We start from the raw sequence: 21,922 nt of genomic DNA on the forward strand, positions 1-21,922 counted from the left end.
TTCTTCTGATAGGAAATGCTGTGGGGTGAAATAAATGGGTGGTTGAGGAGGGTCGGTTGGCAGGGAGAAATGTTTTCATTGGAGGAATGTTGGAGGGTATGCAAGAGAAGAAGAAGAAGAAGAAGAAGAAGAAGAAGAAGAAGAAGAGGAGTAGGAGGAGGAGGAGGAGGAGTTGGACTTGATATCCTGTTTTACCACTACCCTAATGTGAATACAGTGGTACCTCGGGTTACAAACACTTCGGGTTACAAACGCTTCAGGTTACAGACTCCGCTAATCTGGAAGTAATACCTTGGGTTAACAACTTTACCTCAGGATGAGAACAGAAATCATGTGGCTGCTGCAGCGGGAGGCCCCATTAGCTAAAGTGGTGCTTCAGGTTAAGAACAGTTTCGGGTTAAGAACAGACCTCCGGAACAAATTAAGTTCTTAACCCGAGGTACCACTGCATACCCTAACAGCCATCACACTGGAACAGGTGGGGTTGCTGGGACAGGGCAACCGTAGAATCATAGAATTGGAAGGGACTCAAAAGCTCATCTAGTTCAACCCCCTGAAATGCAGAAATCACAGCTAAAGATGATGTGTGTCAGGTGCAGACATCCCCATCCTTTCTCTGATGTGAACAACTCTGCCACAAATGTGGCTTGAAATGCAGTGGGAAGGCGTTTCTAGCCTTGGATGTGAACATAGCTTATGCAAGTCAGGTCTATATAAAATCTGCTGAAAGTGGAGATCACCAATACTGTATAGTAATCCAGCTTGAACGAACCAGAAATTATACACGGAGCACTCCTTACCTTCGCTTGCTGTGAGCAAAGGTAGGAGAACCCAGCTGTACAAGAGGCAGGTTATAATGGAAGCCATTAGCTCTTTAAGGCAGCTTGACAGGCATAGGAATGCAGAGTGGCCTAATTTACCCTCTTAAAAATTTTTAAGGTAGTAACTAGACTTTATTTGCATAGCCGACAGGCCATAGCATCAAAGGACAAACACCAACAGGAATACATTACAGATATAGTTAAAATCTTGTGACCTATTAAAACCCTAGGTAAATTAATAATCTCAGTACTTAAAACTTGGCAGAAGTAATAAAATAATAATAATAAAACATAATGATAATAATCATAAAAACCTAGGCGAGGAATCCGGGTGACGACACTGATATCATTCAGATACCAGCTCTCAATTTAATTAATTTACCCTCTTTATAAACCCCTCTTGGCCACTCCTTCCTCTCACAACTACAAACACCAGGTTTTTGCACATTGGACAGGGCCTGAGCAAACGATATATGCATACCTAACTCCTGCATTGATATTCATGTATGTTTCAGACTACCAGTTCAGTGGCTATTAAGCTAAATGATGAGGCAACACACACACACACACTGCTTCATCACCCTGTCCACAACATGCAAAGATGCAAGAGGTTTTGAGCAATTTTGTGGGCGTGGATGTAAGGAATGAAAACGTCACTTTTTCATAAAAGGCCCAAAGGTCGCAAGTTGCAATAGCTAAGGAAAAGGTTGTGACAGCTAAGTAACCGCAACCTCGCTTAGAAGCTTACCTTTACTGGCATGGGGTTAGAATGCCTGGAAACAGGGCGGTTTGCTGCTAGAATGTGGTTTATCTGGACATTTCAGCATGCTTCAGCAGGACAGAACTCATGTCCACCTAGGAGGCAGTCGGGAAGTGGCTTTATCACTTGGGTAAATGTGTAAGAGCACAAGAACACACTTCCTTATTTGGCCAAAAGTAATTAAGGGTGATGGTCTCTGAATTCAGAGGAATGGGAGATGTCAACAGAGGCAGAGAATTTAGTATTTTAATTAAGCGGTCATGATAGGCTGTGAACCCTGTATGCCCCCAACCAACGGGGAGGCAGGGGAGGGACCTAGCGCTTGGTTGAAATATATGCTTGTGTTTTACTGAACTTGGGTGTGGCTGCTTTTGGATGCCCACACTTTCAAAAATGTGTAATCAATAAACTCTTTGTTGCTTCACCAATTTTGTTCAGGCTTTATTTTGAAGGGGTCCCAGGACTCAGAATCTTGGGACCTGCATTTTATATCTCACAGTGGAGATGCAACAGTGGGGCAAAGCTAGCATCGATCTGGTTGATGGTTTTTATTTAACCAGGCAGCTAAGGGCAGGAAACATTATTCTTACTCTGACTGGGCTTTAGGATTGGGCTAAAAGCTTTCTCTGTGCAAGGCCAGATCCTTTGGGGGGTGGATAGACTTGTCAAAGTGCCTTCTAATCAGCCCATTCCGACACTGGTGAGATTAGCTGGTGTAGCGGAAGCAGCAGACATCCATTTAATCCTGAATGCTGCAGCCAGGACCATATAACACCGGTCTTAAAGGATCTACATTGGCTCCAAGCATGTTTCCAAACACAATTCAAAGTGTTGGTGCTGACCTTTAAAGCCGTAAATGGTTTTGGCCCTGCATACCTGAAGGAGTGTCTCTACCCCCATTGTTCAGTCTGGAGAGATGGCAAAAAGTCTGAATCTGCAACTGTATACAAACTTGTCTGAGAATAAGCCTCATTGCACTCCTTCCTTTGAGGCAGACACACAAAATCAATTCCTACCTCATTATATGGAATCCCAAGCTTGCCAAGGCCTTTCTTCACCTCTTCCTTTCTAGCAGCAGTAGCTGCTTTTTCACCCTCTGAGAGAGCTTTAGAAATACGGACCTTTACTGTGCCAAAAAGTACAAAACAGATCTAACAGAAAAGCAGGATATATGAATCATATGAATATTTATATCTCCTGGCTGTGATGTGGTACAATCGATATTTAGCCATCTGCAAGCCACTGTGCTACACCTCACTCATGAATGGTAGGCTCTATTTGTAGCTCCTGGATAAGTGATTTTCTAAGTAACACCAACATAACATCTCTAGAGTTGCAGTTATCATTCCGTGGCCGAAACAAAATTGACTGTTTCTTTTGAGAAATAGACATGTCTATACAGAGCTGTCAGAAAAGCTATCAGTTTGGGTCAGCAACTCCTGCTATTTCCTTCTGAAAATTGGGCTATTTCTCTCACATAGCCCACCATGCACCTTATACATTAGGTCTGGTCTTCAGGTGCAGTGGACAATGCTATTCCATTGAAAATTCAGAAGTAAGATTCAACTAAAGGTCCAATTTGCATTTTTACATGAAATGAGGGTGGGTATCATCTTCTCCTTTGCCCCAGGATGTAAAATGTCTTGGGTCACCCCTACCTGCCCCTGAAAAGTGACTGATATTCTATGCCGCCATATTTAAGGGAAACTAATAGTTCCAAGAAAGTATGGAGAGGCTATTTTGCTCATGCTGATTTTTAATTCATTCCATGTCTTCAGAATATGGCAAGCCAAAGATCTTAGAAAATGAGCCAACAAACTATAGCATTCTTCCCAAACACACCCACACCAGCAAAATTGGGATAACTGCAACAGCTGATGCTTTCAATTAGTTAAATCCACCAGCCGTGCAAATAGAAAGCCTGGAGCAGCAGCTGTAAGGCAAATATTGAAGGGATCGTATTACTTCTAAACACATTCCCTCCCACTCTCCTGAGTCATTCAGTACTGGCCAGTAGCAGAGTCCGGGTAGAACTGTGGAATGCTGTATCTCGTGCAGGAAGTCAGCTTAATGTGAAGAAAAGAGGAACACCGCAGGCTCAGTGCCTGCCAGAAATTTAAAAACCTGACATTTAGAGGAAGCCCTTCGGCTACGCCGTCATTTGAGTGTATAAGAACTGAACCGACCTTGAAGAAATAGGGAAGAGAAGATGGCAAGTAATGCAACTGGGAAGGTAAGCTATACCTCTGAGAATTAGCAGTGCACCTGTCACTGTGACAGCCATCATGGTACCCTCAAAATGTTGTTGAACTCCCATCAACCCCAGCCAGCATAGCCCATGAGCAGGGATGTGGGTAGTTGTTGTCTGTGAGTCCATTTTATTTGTTAATAGCCATCACAAATATATAGTCTGTTAGGTCTTAGCATAAGTGGTTGCCAGAACAATGTTGTTTATTGAAATTTTTGTCTTCATCAGTTGGACTGCTAAAGCAAACATAGGAAAAAAAATGTAGTATATTTTTCATCAACTGCCAACACCGAAAATGTTTTCTCCCTACTGTTCAAAAAAGGGAACTTTGGAAAGTCCCACATTTGTCACCCCTAACTACCAGTTGACACCTCTATACATTTCTACAGAAATTCTGTTCAAATTGTGTGAAGGGGCTGGGGAAGCTGTAGCCCCCCCCCCCCATATTATTGGTCTATATCTCCTGTTATCCCAGACTATTGGCTATGCTGGCTAAGAGTGATGAGAGCTGGGCATACAGCAACACCGAGTGGGTATATTATAGTAGACTCAGCCAAGGGTTGGTGTGCACCTTCATTTGCTACTGTTGCCACATGGCAAAGTAGATATTTGAATGGAAGCATCTCACACCTCCCAAATAAGGAACAGTGTGGTGTGAAATAACCCCGTGTGGATATCACTATACAGAGCTGGGGAACACAGCCACAGATGTCATTGCATCAAATTAAGATACTAGCTTTCTTGGCTGAAGGTCAACACATGGGAAGCATCAAGTGCTCTGCTTTGTACGTGTTGGCATGTGACTGTAAGTGTTCTGTTGAATCTGTTTTGTATTTTTTTGGCAGGGAGAAGCTAAGGTCCGTATTTCTAAAGCACTCTCAGAGGGTGAAAAAGCAGCTACAGCTACCAGGAAGGAAGAGGTGAAGAAAGGCCTTGGCAAGCTTGGGATTCCATATAATGAGGTAGGAATTCATTTTGTGTGTCTGCCTCTAAAGAAGGAGTTCAATGGGGCTTATTCTCAGACAAGTTTGTATATGGCTTCAGACTTTTTGCAATCTCTATCTGATATTAAACTGTAAATACATTATCATGTAAAGCATCAGATATTGGAAACACTAAATGCCATTGACTGTTACCTGCCAAATACAGTTGTACCTCCACTTACGTATCCCTCTGGGATTCCATTCTGCTCAATTCAAGAACACAACACGTCTTCTCCACTGCAGACACAGCCATTTTGCCTGATTAGTCGCATGAGCCAGTGTGGTGTAGTGGTTAAGAGCTGGGGAACCGGGTTCACGTCTCCGCTCCTCCACGTGCAGCTGCTGGCTGACCTCGGGCTATTCACACTTCTTTGAAGTCTCTCAGCCCCACTCACCTCACAGAGTGTTTGTTGTGGGGGAGGAAGGGAAAGGAGAATGTTAAGCCACTTTGAGACTCCTTAAAGGGAGTGAAAGGTGGGATATCAAATCCAAACTCCTCTTCTTCTTCTTCAAGACACGTGCGCTATCGCCTACGTCACTTCCCTCAGTAGCAGAACACAAACTTTACGAGTACATCTACCTCAGAGTTCGCAGTTGCGGTCCGTGTCATCGCCTGTTACTGTTTTACAGCATCTGGAAACTGTATAATTCATTATGAATCACCCTGTATTTAATTCAAAGACATCAAAGTTGATGTCAAACAATATCTAACCTACAGAGGTTACCTACTGAGTATATCTGCATTCCTTCCATTAGGACCAAATCCCAAATATTGCTGTCCTGGGATCAGGTGGAGCTGTGCGGGCCATGATTGCTCTCTATGGGACACTAGCGGAGCTGAAGAAATACAACCTCTTGGACTGTGTGATGTACTTGGGCGGGGTGTCAGGTTCTACCTGGTAAGTGCAGAGTGGTAGAGGGGAGAGCAAATACAGGACTTAAGAAGGTAGAATTATTTGCCTTGCTAGCTAGTTCAGATGAAGTTAGAAGCCATCTTGGCAAGTAAGTGTTACATTTATAAATACATAAATATGCTTTGCCTCACCTTTCACAGCCCAGTGCCCTGCAGTTATTTTGAACTACAACTCCCGACAGCTCCAGCTACTCCAATAATAAAAATAAAAATAAAAATAAAAATAAAAATAAAAATAAAATAAAATACCTCAGCCACTCCGGACGGCTCCAAACAGAATAAAAAAGTGATAAAATATCACACATTAAAAACTTCCCTAAATAGGGTTGCCTTCAGATGTCTTCTAAAAGTCAGATAGTATTTCCTTGACATCTGATGGGAGGGCGTTCCAGAGGGTGGGCACCACTACTGAGAAGGCCCTCTGCCTTTTGGTAGCTTTTGGTAAATGATATGGTTGTTTAAGGTTTAAGAATTCATATAGATCTCTCTTTCTCCCCCCCTCCTCTCTTTTGCATAATGCTAGAATCCAGGATCATCCAATGTGGGGAGATTCGGGATAGGTAAAAGGAAGTGCTTCTTATGGAATTCTCTGCCACAAGGAGCAGTCGCTACCACCACTCTGAGTGGCTTTTAAACAGATGCATGGAGAATAAGCTTATTAGTAGCTTCTATTCATGATGGCTAAACACTATTTCCAGTATCAGAGGTCCAAAGTCTCTGAATAACAGTTGCCGAGGATCCAGGGTGGAGTAGGGAGTTGCTATTGCAACATGTCCTATACATGGGCTTCCTGTAGACATCTGAATGGCCAGAGTAAGAACAAGATGCTGTTCTGCTATGGCTTGGGGAGGTTTGGCAATACCAGTGTTGCAGGAAGAAGTCAACCTTACACAGTGACTGACAGAAGCCAATGTGCCAACAAGCTGGTTTTACCACATGACAACAGCGTTCTCATTACCCGGTCCTACAGATTCCTTCAAAATAAATTCCTAATGAGGGTCACATCTGAAATCCTTCCATTTTTTCCAATATAAATGTTCTATTTCATTAAAAGGTGCATTTCAGCCTTTTTACTTCTAAACCACCTCGAAATGGCTCGTGCCCAGGTAATAACACCTTAAAGAAAAGCACAACCAAGAGAGATAAACAAGTTTAGCATCCAGCAAGAACCCAGTTTATGGAAAAATAAGCTATTGAAATAGGACAGCTTCCAAACCAGAATCATCAGTTAGGAAAACCAGAAGGCAACACATCATTAGCTCATAGGATGCATACATGAAAGGAGAGGTCAGGGAGCTAAAACTGTCTTGCTTTACTTTATCTTCTTCTGTCCATCAAAAAGTCATTAACATACCATTCTTATATCTTCCTAAGTTTTAGGGAAGATCGAGGAGATACTATCTGTGCCCTTGAGCTACACAAACAATCCTTCAGGGATAGATAAGCAAGAGATACAGTGATTCAGTAGTTTACACAATGTAGAAAGACAGAAAGAGAGACTGTTACAAAACGCAGGGATACAATAATTAAACTACACATTGATACATAATTCTATACAGTGGTACCTCGAGTTACAAACTCCTCAGGTTACAAACGCTTCAGGTTACAAACTCCACTAACCTGGAAGAGTTACCTTGAGTTGAGAACTTTACCTCAGGATGAGAACAGAAATGATGTGCCAGCGGTGCAACAGCAGCAAGAGGCCCCATCAGCGAAAGCACGCCTCTATTTAAGAACAATTTCAGGTTAAGAACGGACCCCCAGAATGAATTCAATTCATAACTAGAGGTACCACTGTATAGAGAATAAATGCAATTACTATGGGATAGATACATGAAGCAGCTAAAACAGAATCCTTGTGTCAAAATTTATGTATTAAATCTTACGCAGTGGCAGCCACTGACAGAAGATAATGTGCCAACAAGCTGGTTTTACCATGTGACAACAGCGTTCTCATGGCCCAGTCATATGAATATATTCAGTGCTGGATTTATGTATAAGCTAAATAAGCTATAACTTAGGGCCCCACTCTCTTGGGGGGGGGGCCCAAAAAAATTAAAGGAAAAAAATTACAATTACTTTGATAAAATACATATTTTGGTTTGTGCAAACGGCTTTAGATACCTATTAGGTCCATAAATTACCATATAGCATAAATTCAACACAAAAAACAGTGACAATTTGTTGTTGACAAAGGACAGCTGGACATATAAAGGGCCCCATTACCTTCAGTAGCTTAGCGCCTCATCAAACCTGAATACACTCCAAATGACAAGCACAGAAATCCTTCGCATGTTTTCCAACGTAAATGTTCTGCTTCATTAAAAGGTGCATTTCAGCTCTCTACAAACATGAAGACTGGGCAGAAAAAATAGAAGCCTTAGAAAAAAGTCAGTGTGAAACCCTTGTCAAAGGCCAGTGGGAATTTCAGAAGGCAATGAAAGCTGTGATTGGGGCTGCGGAAGATGAATGTTACTCTTTGACTGATTTCTGGTCCTATTTCCTTGTGCATAAACTGCTAAACGAGGTGAGTGGAGAACTGCAACACACACACACACACACACACACACACACACACACACACGTTCTTCTACAGGGGTGGGAAATCACATTTCCATCGCCACATGCCAATGGTGGTCAGGACCAGGGCTGTCTTAAGCATATGTGGCGTCGGGGTGCAAAGATCCACCCCCCCCAGGTTGCCCAGTCCCAGGGGTGCAGGAGGGTGAAGCCAGCCGGCCGCCACAGCAACTTGCTGGCTCTGTCACCCCCGAACTTGAGGTGCAGAGCTGCCCGCAGCGGAAGAGCCCCCCGCAGCGTTCCAACTGACGGGCGGGCTCTTCCCTGGACTCAACTCTCGGGCCCCTGACTCTCGGTCTGGCGCCCCTGAGAGCCTGGTGCCTGGGTGGCCTGCACCCCTGGTGCCTATGGGTAAGAAGGCCCTGGGCAGGACCAAAGCCAAAACTAGGTGAAGCAACAGATATGAGAGGCTCTATTACAGTTCAGGGTCACATCCCAGTATGGCAAAAGCACTTGGGTGGGGCGGTTGAGGGGTGTGGCCTGTAGAAAGACCAGGTGCCTAGGAAGGACTGAAGGGATATGTGTATATGTTATTATTAGTAGTAGTATTAGTATATTATTTCACCCATGTGGGTAGAAGTGCTTTGAGGTTGTGTTATACATAGCATTCCTGGAAGACCAGGGTTGAAGCTCCCTTTAAAGAGGGCCAAGAGTAGTTTGGAAGCCATTTAGGTATCAAATTAATTTAATTTAACCAAATGCCTGCATTTCAGCTGGATGAGTCTGAACTACCTGTGCACAGGGGAGCTTGTGAGAATGGGAAAAATCCTTACCCGATTTATAATGCTGTGGACAAGCAAACCTATGAGCAACAACATGCAGGTAATTATATCTATTCAGACATACATATTGTGTCTAAGAAAATCAAAACAGGCAGATGGCCATTTGTTGGAGGTGATAGTAGTCGCGTCCCTCATTGAGCAGGGGCTTGAACAAGATGACCTCCAAACTCCCATTCAGCTCTGTTTCTATAACTAAGTTATGCAAAGTAAGGGAAAACTGGTGAATGGAATCCAGGCATGTGATTAATTAATTTTAATTAACATCCAGCCCACTTCCAGTGTTTGGGGGAGACAAGAATATTTCCCTCACAGTGTTAAAATCCCCAGAGTTCTCTGGGAAGAGGGACTGAATATTAAACCACTCTGAGAATTGTAGCTCTGTGAAGAGAATGGAGGTCTCTTAAATCTCAGCACCATTGAGAAACTGTAGTTCCCATGATTCTTGGGGTAAGCCATGACTTTTAAAAGTGGTATGATACTGCTTTAAATGTATAGTGCAGATAAGGCCATAACTATCTACTCAACACCCAAATATTGGCTCTGCAAATACAGTGGTATCTCGGGTTAAGTACTTAATTCGTTCCGGAGGTCTGTTCTTAACCTGAAACTGTTCTTAACCTGAAGCACCACTTTAGCTAATGGGGCCTCCGGCTGCTGCCGTGCTGCCGGGGCACAATTTCTGTTCTTATCCTGAAGCAAAGTTCTTAACCTGAAGCACTATTTCTGGATTAGCAGAGTCTGTAACCTGAAGCGTATGTAACCCGAGGTACCACTGTAGCCAGATGTATCAGGACAGAAAACAGTTGTACTTAATTGCTGAGTGTTAAAATGGCTAATGCTGAAACCCTCACTCGCCTTCCCCAGGAGCAAGGAAGGTCCACTGATTTCAACAGGTTTTACTTCTGAGTAGACATGGTTGGAATTATGCTGTAAGCTGTCATTCTGCCTCTTCATGATGTAAATGTTAAAGTAGCACATCTCTTCCTATTTCACCATTTAGATGTGAGAAGTCTTTACTCACCACCCTGAGGGAAGTTACTAATCTTACTGAAATTTGTTTCAACTTCTTTCAAAATCCCAACAGATGTTTCTCTTGTTGCTGTAAGGGAGATGTTGGTGGCAGGTTTGCTCATATTTCCCCTGGGCATCCAGCCCTTCTCATATCTTTCCCTCCAATCTTTTGTTTGTTTTCCAGGCACCTGGTTTGAATTCACCCCACATGAAGCTGGGGTTCCTGGCCTGGGAGCATATGTAGATATGAAGCACTTTGGGAGCATATTTGAAAATGGGCAACTGACTGAAGAAAAGAAGAAAAGAGATATCTGCTATTTGCAAGGTACCTGACCTTCCTCAGCATCTTAAGAGCATGCCATTCCCTGAATGCCAAATTCCAAGGAAAGTAACATTCTGTGTTCTCATGGCCAATGAATAGGAATGTAAAGGAGGCTCCTGAATGTCTAGATCAAACAAATAAGCTATGTACCAGCCACTCCTTCGTCAGATGTGTGTGAGAACTACAGATGGAGGATGAATCTTGAAATATATTCGGAGTCTAGTGTTGATTTCGTGCTCTTTATTTCAGCTCATGTCAAACAGGGAGTGAGTCTTCCCCAAAATCTCTGCCTATATATACATTATTTATACAATGGGTCCCGTGTGATTGGCTGATTCAACTCCCCTCCTGGAGCCTGATTGGGCTGCTGTTGCAGGCCAATCAGGTTGCTGATTCACTTTCTCCTGGAGCCGGATTGGGCGGCTCCTGCAGACCAATCAGGATACTGCCTTCTAGGATCCTACTTGCCTTTTGTTCTAGGATCCAAGCTCAGTACATAACAAATCTGTTCAGTTCTCATGCTAATGTGAACCTAACAAATTTGTACTCCATGAAACAAAACACACCTCTCCTTTGGAACTGGCCCCTTTCCAATTTTTGTGACACAGTTCCCCAACGAAACAATGCATACAAAAGTGTATGCACTAATGAAATGTGCATACAAACATATGCATAGTAGACAAAATTGTTTTTAAAAATTGGGTATGGTAGGAGAAATGTGCATGAGAATGCATACAAATATTCCTGCAAACCCTTTTTTAAACAAACAAACAAACAAACAAACAAACAAACATTTATTAGGAGACCAGAAGTCTTCTTACTGGGCATTATGATGATAAACATCCCAAAAGAAAGCAAAAGAGTATTTCTATATACAACAATGGCTGCTAGAGTGTTAATTGCCAAATATTGGAAAGGGGATTTGATACCAACTAAAGAAGAGTGGCAAATGAAATTGTGTCAATGTGTAGATCTAGCCAAAATGACAGAAACAATAAAAAACCACTCAAATGTAAGGTTTAGAAAAAGAATGGGATTGTTTTAAAAATCAGCTGTGTAAACATGGTTCCCAAATTAAAACTCGGATGTGCCTAGATTAAATTTCACAAAATAAATAGACAGCTGGATAAGATATTTTACGCACAGAGAAGGTTGAAAGAATACTAGAACACAGTACAAAGGAAATGAAATAAAGAGAGATGACAAAGCTGTAAAGAGATAGGGGGAAGTAAAATATTGTATTATGGAAATGAACAAGTTTAGAAGAGTAAACATTATGTACATAAATGAAGAAGAAAAGATGATATATATTTGTAAATTTTAAAATGCAACAGCAGCAGCAGCAGCAACAACAACTGCAAAAATGGGCAAACCGAGCTTAACATTGGAAAAATGGGAAATTGTCAGAAAACAAATTTAGCAGATTTGTCTATCCCTGGTGAGGATGGGTTACAGCCGAAAGCCCTGGTGCTAACAATCCGTACAAAAATGGGCTCTTTGTCTGTGTGTGATTACATTCATAACCTTCCCTTTCTGTGCTGATATTATGTCATAAAAAAATAAAATATTAACTTTGTCGTTACTTTTACTGCCGCCAGGTGAAACATATGATTGTTAATGCCACAGCTTTCTTATTTTTAGGTTTATGGGGAAGTGCCCTTGGAAGCGAACAAGAACTCTATAGGACTATAATAGGTATTGCTCTTTTATCTTCTTTTTAAAATATGGGGTGTGCATTGTCTCTGTGTGTACTCTGAATTATAAAGTGGATTGGGGTTTGGTTTTTTTGGAAGGTTTCCTGCATGAAAACCTGTGGGTACATCTGCATACAATTTTACAAGTTTAATTCACTCTGGAGGTGGGCTGGTACCTGCATATTTCATTCACTTTGGCCAAAGAAGAAGAAGGGAATCTGGGGACACTAGCCCTTTGCAGTGATTCAAAGCTTCACTTAGTATTAGAAGTGGCAAATGCAGTATCTTTAAACCTGTATCTTGTCTCTAGGACCTAAGCTCTAGGTGAACAAAGGCTGACTAGTGATTATGGTTTTGATGAAATGAGGCACCATATTCTGTCAAAATGAAAATCGAAAATTCGAAGTCTGAACAATGTATTGGTTGTCCCCTCCCTTTTTGCAACCTGAATGTTGCCAGCTATTTTGCTACTTGTTGCATTTGGGAAATATGGTTTTTCATACTGTTCAGAGGCAGTTTGGCTCTGTATACCGGTTGTTGAGAACCATGAGCAGGGAGTGTGCTCTTGCAAGCAGATATCCCAAGCCAACATTTAGACATTAGGTTGGTTGGCCAATGTGAGAACAGGATGCTGGATCAGAAGACCCTTTGACTCTTCTCATTGTGTGTGAACATGCACATTTCTTTTTCAAGATTCTTTGCTGAATTATCTAAAACAAAAGAGATCAGGAGACTCTTCCTCAACTTCAACAAACTTAGGTAAGATGTTGCAACCAACATTAATATCCTGGTCTCCCTTGTACTTGGATTTGATTTCAAGTTCAGTTGTGTGCGTTAATGTCTATAACTCATAGTGTTGCAATTTTCCTGGTTTTTGTTTGTGCTTTTCTCATCTGTGTGCTTGCGTAAAACTGTGTTGCTATCCACCCATATGCAGAGAGTGTTACAGGGTGCACAAGTACTAAGGTAAAGGTAAGGACGCGGGTGGCACTGTGGTCTAAACCACTGAGCCTCTTGGGTTTGCCGATCGGAAGGTCGGCGGTTCTAATTCTCACGACGGGGTGAGCTCCCATTTCTCTGTCCTAGCTCCAGCTCCCAGTTCAAAAGCATGCCAGTGCAGGTAGATAAATAGGTACTGCGGGAAGGTAAGCAGCGTTTCTGTGTGCTCTGGATTACGTCACGGTGTTCTGTTGCGCCAGAAGCAGTCTAGTCATGCTGGCCACATGACCCGGAAAGCTGTCTGTGGACAAACAGTGGCTCCCTTGGCCTAAAAGCAAGATGGTGCTTCAACCCTATAGTCACCTTTGACTGGCCTTAACTGTCCAGAGGCCCTTTACCTTTACAAGTACTACATTAGTGATGTCTAAAATTCCTGGTAGAGGACAAGGATCCTGAGATCATGTTAAGCGTAGCCAAATTCTGTGCGTTTGCCATAAAACTTAGGGAACAAGCTGTGCTATCACAATGATTAAGGCCTTAAATGATAATTTTAGGTTATATGTTAGTGACTAAGTTTTAATTTATATATTTTTAAACTGTTGCTAGATCTGTAGTGTCCCTGTTATACCTAATTGCAAATTCAAATGTATCCCTCTCGTGTTTTATATCTTCCTTGATATTGTATGTGGGCTGGAACAATTCACTACATTAGTGTCTATTCCATCAAGGATGAAACAAAAGAATGGCAAAGCCATTCTGGAGGGTATCACGTTGGAGGGTATCACGTTGATAGTAGAATATGTGCCTAAGGGTTTCAACAGGTTGAGTTCAATATTTCTCAGGTTGAATTAAGTTATTGCCATCATCACCCTCCAAACTTAGTGAAGTATCGCTGGGACAATTGTGAAGCATTTACCATGCCCTTCCACCTAACCATGGGATCAGAAAAGGTCTAATGTTCAAGAAATATATTCCTCACTAAACACCAGGAAAAACTTTCTGTTTGATGTTCAAATGGACTCCCTCAGGAAGTGGTGGACTCTCCTTCATTGGAAGTATTAAGCAGAGATTGAATGGCCATCTGCCATGGATGCTTTAGCTGCGATTCCTGCATGGACTACCATATATAGGTTGAATGAGATGGCCCTTGGGGTCCCTTCCAACTCTACAATTCTATGATTCTATAGAAGTATTTTGTATTATATGAGTATTCTTCTGCTTTATGGTACAATCCTATACATGTCTGCTCATAAGTAAATCACACTAATTTTGATGGGCTCTACATACATACATGGGACGCGGGTGGTGCTGTGGGTTAAACCACAGAGCCTAGGACTTGCTGATCATAAGGTCATTGGTTCGAATCCCCGCGACGGGGTGCGCTCCCGTTGCTCGGTTCCTACTCCTGCCAACCTAGCAGTTCGAAAGCACGTCAAAGTGCAAGTAGATAAACAGGTACCGCTCCAGCAGGAAGGTAAACGGCGTTTCCGTGTGCTTCTCTGGTTCACCAGAAGTGGCTTAGTCATGCTGGCCACATGACCCAGAAGCTGTATGCCAGCTCCCTCGGCCAATAAAGCGAGATGAGCACCGCAGCCCCTTTACATACATACATCATTTTATTTGTATGCCACTTTTCCAAAGTATAAACCATGCACAAGGTAGCTTACGACATGAAAAAGGTGTGTGAGTGGCAGCCTTCCCACAATGCACAACCACCCCATGTGCAAGCAATAGTATGTTTTCAGCTAACAGCACTGAATCAAACAGTACACAAATAGATTTTAGTCTAGAATGTTCCACTTCCTCCCAACGTCTAGCTATGCTATTTGTTGTTTGTGCCCTTAGGCCTTACTCAAAGTCTGTTTGGGGGTGCAAGCAATGAGTGATTTTCTTCTAGATCAGGCATCCCCAAACTTGGCCCTCCAGGTGTTTTGGGACTACAACTCCCATCATCTCTAGCTAACAGGACCAGTGGTCAGGGATGATGGGAATTGTAGTCCCAAAACCTCTGGAGGGCCAAGTTTGGGGATGCCTGTTGTAGACACAAAAGTTGAGAGGAGGTGGAGGAGTAACTTTACCAGCAGGTGGCAGCAGAGAGGCTTCAGTGGCTCTGCAGCTCTAAGCTAATGGGCATTGTTAAACCAGATCTAAATCAAATGCCAAAATAAATTAGTCAGTCTTAGAGACTATGCACCTAGACTTGGAGGTAGAGTAGAGTTGCATATGCTGTTCTGCCTCGAGCAGCAATATGTCTTGAGCCAGGCCTGAGTATTTGTAATTCTCTTTTGTATGCTCTTTTATTGCCAAGATCAAGATGACCAGAAACTTAAGACACTCTATGAGGGTTATCAGTCCATTCTAGAGCTTCACCTCTGTGAAACATCAGATGGTAGGACAGCAGATAAGCATTTTGACCACCTCCGCAACATTTTGAAAAGTAAGTGAGCGTCAGACAAAATCCCAAATATTGCTGCAAATTAAGATGAGTTTGTTTAATATATTATATTTGTTATGCCTAATAAAGCTTTGGTGAAGTAAAAGTCTTTCATGTACCCTTAGCTATTGCTCATTTTTCTTTTCCTGCTTTAACACTCTGTGTCATTTTGTCTGCAAAAATAGGCCATAGCTCCAGCAGAAGCTATGAATTGCTTAGAGAGATCTGCAAGACCTGGTTTTCTGCTAATGCGGAAACAAGAAAGAAAGACTGTATGAGACTGTGTCAAGCACTGGACCTGGATTTTGGAGGCAAGTGTAATAGCAGCCATACGTTGCCTTTGAGCAGCTGTTCTTCCCGAAAGTCTCCTCAAAGATATCTGAGTTTGGTAGTACAATGTAATCTGGAGGAGTGTCTCTCTTTATTCTTAATCCTTTTATGCCCAAGTGTTAGCACCTCTTCCTTCCCCATTTTTTCTTCTTTTAAAACTTATCCACAATAACAGTGCATGTCATGGGGTTCCAAAAAATCTGCTACTCTTTGGACCTTGGAAATCCATTTTACCTCTAAAGAGTTGTAATGAGTGAAAAGATTTGAAATGGAGAGAATTGAACATGGTGCCCTCCATAAGTTTTTAGATTCCAGTTGTTGTTAGTCTGAGCCAGGATGGCTAATGGTCAGGGCATGGTGGGAGTTGTGGTCCAAACATCTGGAGGGCACTATGTTGGCTATCCCTGCTATAGAACCAAATGATCTGGGGAGCTCTAATCTCAGACAGACTCTGGGATGACAACTTGACTGGTTTAAGATAGATTCATTCCATGTTCAGTCAACCAGTCAGTCATTTTATTTGGATACTGTCTTTCCAAAGTTAAAAAAAATGGTGAAATTATTTTTTCCCATTCTTGACTCTGAATATTATCCCCTTATAGGTTTTGCCAGTGATTCCCTCCGTGTTTTACATGATGTGGTGAGAAAGACGTATTTATGCCTTTTGAACTGGACATGGGGAAGCACTAATAACTTCCTGTACCACTGCTGTAAGCATATGTTGCATTGATATTATTATTTTTATATATGGATACCACTGTTCTGAAAGTTATGCTCTTGGGCTGCAGCAAAATCTCTCTCTCCCCCCAGCCAAACATGGCTACCCAGGAAGAGACAGCTTGTGGTAACATATAGCTGCTTCCTGGAGCATTTCCTGATAATATTCCTTCCTTCCTTCCTTCCTTCCTTCCTTCCTTCCTTCCTGTCTATTATAGGATCAGTAACTAGGTACTTAGCTATACTTATCTGAACCAGCCAAGGCCTTGGCACTTACATGTAGCACAGTCCACCAGCCACTTATTCACACCTGCCACTTTTTGCCTGAATTCCCAGAGTTGTGAGCCCATAGCTCCATGAATGTCATGAAATAACCTGGTTATGATGCAGAGTGTGATATCTGTATCATAGATAAACACAGCTCATTGCACACATTGCTCATGGCCTTCAAGGAAACCACAGGCAAAGGGTTATGGTTTGAGAAGTTGCCCACTCATTGCGTCTGTGTTGGAGGTACCTTTACTATAGATGAGTGGACTTGATTTGGGATGCCGATGGCAGGTTAGCAGGACTTGTGCACTTGGCTCAGCTCTCAAATCCTTTACATGGGCTCAATCCACTTACCACCTTTCATCAGCCTGTAGACATTTCTGATGCAGAAATATGACAAACTGAAGACTGGGGTGGGGTCGGGGACTGAAATTGACAGATTTGCCCGTATATAAGCAGTAGTAGTATTGGTATGGCTTCTTAATAACTAACTTAATAACTACGTAGGCAGCAGGTTGATATTGATTCCAAAAGCTTTGTATTGATGCTCTGTTTCACTTCATATGTCTAGCGGATGTTGAATGTCCTGACTTGACAAGCAAACAGGTTGTCTCTCTGATTGATGCTGGCCTGGCGATAAATGCTGCTTACCCATCCCTTCTTCAGTCTGAGAGGAAAGTGAAGTTGATCCTCTCCTTTGACTTCAGTGCCGGAGATCCTTTTCTGGTAAATTCATTTAATTTACAGGGGCAATCAAACATGGCTAAAATTCTGGTCAAAGGCCAATTCTGTTAGGATTCATTAAACAATATTACATAAGCTTTGGTATCCATCTTTTAGGTTTAAATAATAATAAAAATAGATAGGAGAGTGGGATGTTGGTAGTCATTTTCAAATATCTGAAGGGCTGTTACACGGAAGATGGAGGAAGCTTGTATGCTACTGCTCCAGAGGTAGGACTTGAACCATTGGATTCAAATTACACGAAAAAGATTCCAACAAAACATTAGGAATAACTTTATCATGGAAAGAGCCATTCCACAATAGAATGGACTGCCTCAGAAGATGGACTCTCCTTCATTGGAAGTTTTTTAAAAGAGGTTGGATGGCTGTCTGTCAGGGGTTCTTTGGCTGCTGTGCCTGTATTGCAGGAGCTTAGACCTCATAACCATTGGGGATCTCTTCCATCTCTTCAATTCTTTGATTCTAATATGTTGTTATCTAAAACTTCTTTCTGAAGATTCCTTACCAGTATCTACCATGGCATTACTCCTTTTCATGCCACTCTGTGATATCAGAAGTGCCCTCCCATCAGATGTCAAGGAGATATAGAACTTTACAATTTTAGAAGACATCTGAAGGCAGCCCCGCACTGGGATGTTTTTAATGTTTGACATTTCATTACATTTTTATATGTGCTGGAAGCCGCCCAGAGTGGCTGTGGAAACCCAGCCAGATGGGTGAGGTAAAAGTGCCCTGGGACTTCCTAAAGCAGCTTAGGAGAGAGCCTAACTGTATCACTTCCCATGTCATGATGGTAATGTCTGAAGGGTCCCTAACAGCTGCCCAGGAAGTAGCCATGAGTATTCTTTTCAGTCAGCTTCTGTTTACCCAAGTGGATATGGCAATTAACTACAGACTTCCTCCTTCGGTTCAGACCATTAAGAAAGCCATTAAATACTGTGAGGAACATGGAATCCCATTTCCCAAGATCGATGAGAGAGAGCTGCAGGACACGGATGATTTGAAGGATTGCTATATCTTCAGAGGAGATGCAGAATGTGTCCCAACTGTCGTGCACTGTCCACTGTTCAACAAAGTCAACTGTTCAGGTAATGTGTCGATGAGATCCATTTGGTAAGTGTGCAGTTGATCAGATAGTGGAGTTAAAAAATTACCAAGACAAAATAATTGGATACATCATTTTATTTCTAGTGCTGAATTCCTTCCTTATTCTTAAACTGAACCAATCTCCCTGTAGTTCTTACTTCCTTTTGCTAGCAAGGTTTTTACAGTTCCAGCATTTGAATTTCCCATACCATCTTCCTTTCTCCAGATTCATACAACTCTTTGACCCACCAAGCAGATTTAATTTTATTTGGCTCAGCAAAACTCCAATTTTCATTAGTGATGATGGGGACCAAATTCAGAATTAGAATAGGATCACTGGAAACAGAAGAAGTCTTTTATCCTCTCTTTCAGTAGGACAGATGAGTCATGCTCAGTGTTATAATTTTTCCCTACAGTTAATGGAATATGTTTTCAATTCCTTATAATTCATTAATACGCAGCAACTCTCATTTTCAGATAAAATTCATGAATACAGAGAACAGTTTTCTACATTCAAGATGAGCTATTCAAAGGAGGAGATTGAAAAGTTGCTCACTGCAGCAAAGCAAAATGTAGCAAATGTCCACAAAAAGATCTTGGAGGAGATCAAGAATGTTGTAGGTCCTCCTTCATAAAGGGCTTAAGTAAAGTTTTTTCCTCTTCAACATTTGCTTGACAACAAAGTTCACATAACAAGGATTTTTCCTCTGCTAGAGTTCTAACTTTTTCTATTATCGGCTCAATTTGTATCCGCTATTCTAAAAGTATCAGATCAGTATATATATCACTGATCAATAAAAACATAGCATATATCAATGGCCTCATTTGGACACAATGCTGAAGTTTGACTTGAAATTAAATTAACAAACGTTGGGATTTATTGCAATATTGAACTAACTTCAGTTTATTATTTCTGAAACTACAAACTATGGTTAGTACCTATACAGTGGTACCTCTGGTTACGAACACAATCCGTTCCGGAGGTCCATTTGTAACCAGAAACCACTCATAACATGAGGCGCACTTCTGCTAATGGCACCTCCCGCTGCTGCCGCGCCACTGAAGTGCAATTTCCGCTCACATCCCATGGCAAAGTTCACAACAAGGGGCATCTACTTCCAAGTTAGCGGAGCGCGTAACCCAAAGAATTTGTAAGGAGGATGATTGACAACATGAGGTACCACTGTAGTTCAGGGAAAGAAGAAAATCTCAAATTGCCATTTACGATCCATCTGTGGTCGGGAAATGGAAATCAATCAAATAAAATTGGCATCCATTGTTATCTTTAAGTCCTCAAATGATGTGTACTGAAATACCTTTTAAATATTGTTTTGATGTATCCTTTCATTTAATGTGATATAAGTTACATGAGTTATATAGTTACATGAAATAGTGACTGTGAGATAAGTAAATGAGTATTTGGTGGTAACTGAACCGCAGCGAGATGGAAACACAGACTGTGATGAATACAGTTCGGAACGAAAATTTCTGCCTTCTTACATCTCTAGTTGGCAATGAAGGACTGGCAGTAGTAGACAGATACATTTGGACCAAAGGCTATACCTGAGTCTCCCTCAGATATATAACATCACATGTGCTCTATTCACATACAACTCATGTGTAGGGCTTTGCTGTGTTGAAGGAGTAGCAGGACTATGCTTTCAGCCTTGCCTTTACATCAGTACTGCAAGAACCATGTGCAGTGTGTGGTTGAGCTTTCTCTGTGATGTGTGAATACCTGCTCATGACTCCCACATGACTGGGAGACCTGCACAACTGGTTGCCCTGATTGGGGGGGAATATTCATGTGCAGATCCTTGCAAATGGAAGTTTAAGCTGTTGATAACCACAAATAGCAAGCTTTTACTGCAGAAAGGGGTAGTCATGTCATGGAGGGGGCTAAAAGTGTGGCCTTGCTCCTCCAACAATGTGGCAAAACTCTACACAGGAGTAGCATGTGAATAAGGACTTTGCTATTCATGTATACCACGACATATCCTCATCTCCCCCCATGAACTCAGGCTATCCCTTGCCATTCAAAAGTTAAGGACAAAGTTTGCAAGCAGATATGCTCCTCATAACTCAAACATGCACCCATCCAGCATGTGACCAAGTTAGACAAAGACTCCTTGTGGTTACAGATTTTTTTTCTTGTCACACTCTTAATTAAGCACCAGTACTATAGCAAAAAGCAAGCATTTTTAAACAAATTTGCCGAACGTTTAATGGGGAGAGAAAGAGCAAAAAATGTGAAGAATCTTAGTTACGGTGTGGAACATATCAACATCAATTCATCCACAAACAAATGACATGCTGTTTAAGCAAAGAAGAAAATAAAGTTCTTTGATGCACAAGTTTAACACTATCAAACACAGAACACATTTGCCTCACCCTGCATGAATGCACAGAATCTTTCCTCAGAGCAATGCGTTGTGGAGCAAGAAACTGCAGACATGTTGCAATCCTTTTGTCAGCGTTCCCAAACAACTCCCTCTGTTTCCCCATTTGCACCCAAGCCTACTCCCATCAGAGCAGGGCATACCTCTTAACCTCTGCAGCCCAAGCGTGTGGATGAAATTTTGGAAGAGCAATTATTTGTTTATTATTTCATGAAATTCATACACTACTTGATTGAAAAAGAAAATACCTCAAAGCTGTTTACAAAATAAAACATAAAACAATTTTAAAAGCAATTTACTTCCACGAGAATGTGTGGTGATTGCATCTGTATATATTTGGTATGTAACCTCAAGTCAGAATTTAAAGAGCTGTGTTGGTATGTTCTGAATTCAGAAGGCTGTTTTAAAAAAGAAGTCCTGCCCAAGAATTGATCGGGGATGTGTGGCCTGGTCAAGATCAATTATAAATTTATAGGAGTCAGATTTCTCAAAGCAGTACTAACCTAATTCCTAATGATTTCAATGGGACTAGATAGTGGGTGGCCAAATTGAAGTTGCTGGGTGGCCAAACCCTCACCATTGCTGGCTGGGGTTGATGGGAATTGGAGTCCAGAAACATCTGGAAGTCCAGGCTCCTCACACCTACACAATAAACAGATATTCTGGCTCTAATGTATTCTCCTGATCCATCCCATTATTTCTGGTCAACCATACTTAAGACCTTGCAGAAAATCACTCTTTTATGGCACACAGATTTGGCTGATGTTCTCTTTGTTTCCTTTTAAACACTGAATAGTAGTTTATATTATTTTATCGGGTATTTAAATTGTGGATTTTAATATCTGATTGTTGTTTTTTATGATGTTTTTACCAACTACTACTTCTAAAC

General features: G+C 41.8%; 1 protein-coding gene across 1 annotated transcript; it reads left to right on the forward strand.

Annotated features, from left to right (window-relative positions):
* The first annotated feature begins 3,580 nt into the window (after positions 1–3,580).
* Positions 3,581–21,327, forward strand: LOC310663332 (cytosolic phospholipase A2 gamma-like). Its single transcript, XM_083411117.1, has 14 exons — positions 3,581–3,814; positions 4,675–4,791; positions 5,569–5,711; positions 8,054–8,252; positions 9,019–9,127; positions 10,283–10,423; positions 12,062–12,115; positions 12,808–12,873; positions 15,362–15,490; positions 15,673–15,798; positions 16,420–16,527; positions 17,376–17,530; positions 18,462–18,636; positions 19,112–21,327. Exons 1-14 carry the CDS (start codon positions 3,791–3,793, stop codon positions 19,267–19,269), a joined length of 1,704 nt encoding a protein of 567 aa, XP_083267243.1. The 5' UTR covers positions 3,581–3,790; the 3' UTR covers positions 19,270–21,327.
* The last annotated feature ends 595 nt before the right edge of the window (positions 21,328–21,922 follow it).

The sequence above is a fragment of the Podarcis tiliguerta genome (assembly GCF_965153285.1).
Source record: "Podarcis tiliguerta genome assembly, chromosome: 13".
Taxonomy (NCBI): domain Eukaryota; kingdom Metazoa; phylum Chordata; class Lepidosauria; order Squamata; family Lacertidae; genus Podarcis; species Podarcis tiliguerta.

Coding starts and splice junctions, on each gene's coding strand:
- LOC310663332 (XM_083411117.1), top strand. CDS start 3,791: ATGGCAAGTAATGCAACTGGGAAG. Junction 8,253..9,018: donor TGCATAAACTGCTAAACGAG/GTGAGTGGAGAA, acceptor CCTGCATTTCAG/CTGGATGAGTCTGAACTACC. Junction 15,799..16,419: donor ACTGGACCTGGATTTTGGAG/GCAAGTGTAATA, acceptor ATCCCCTTATAG/GTTTTGCCAGTGATTCCCTC.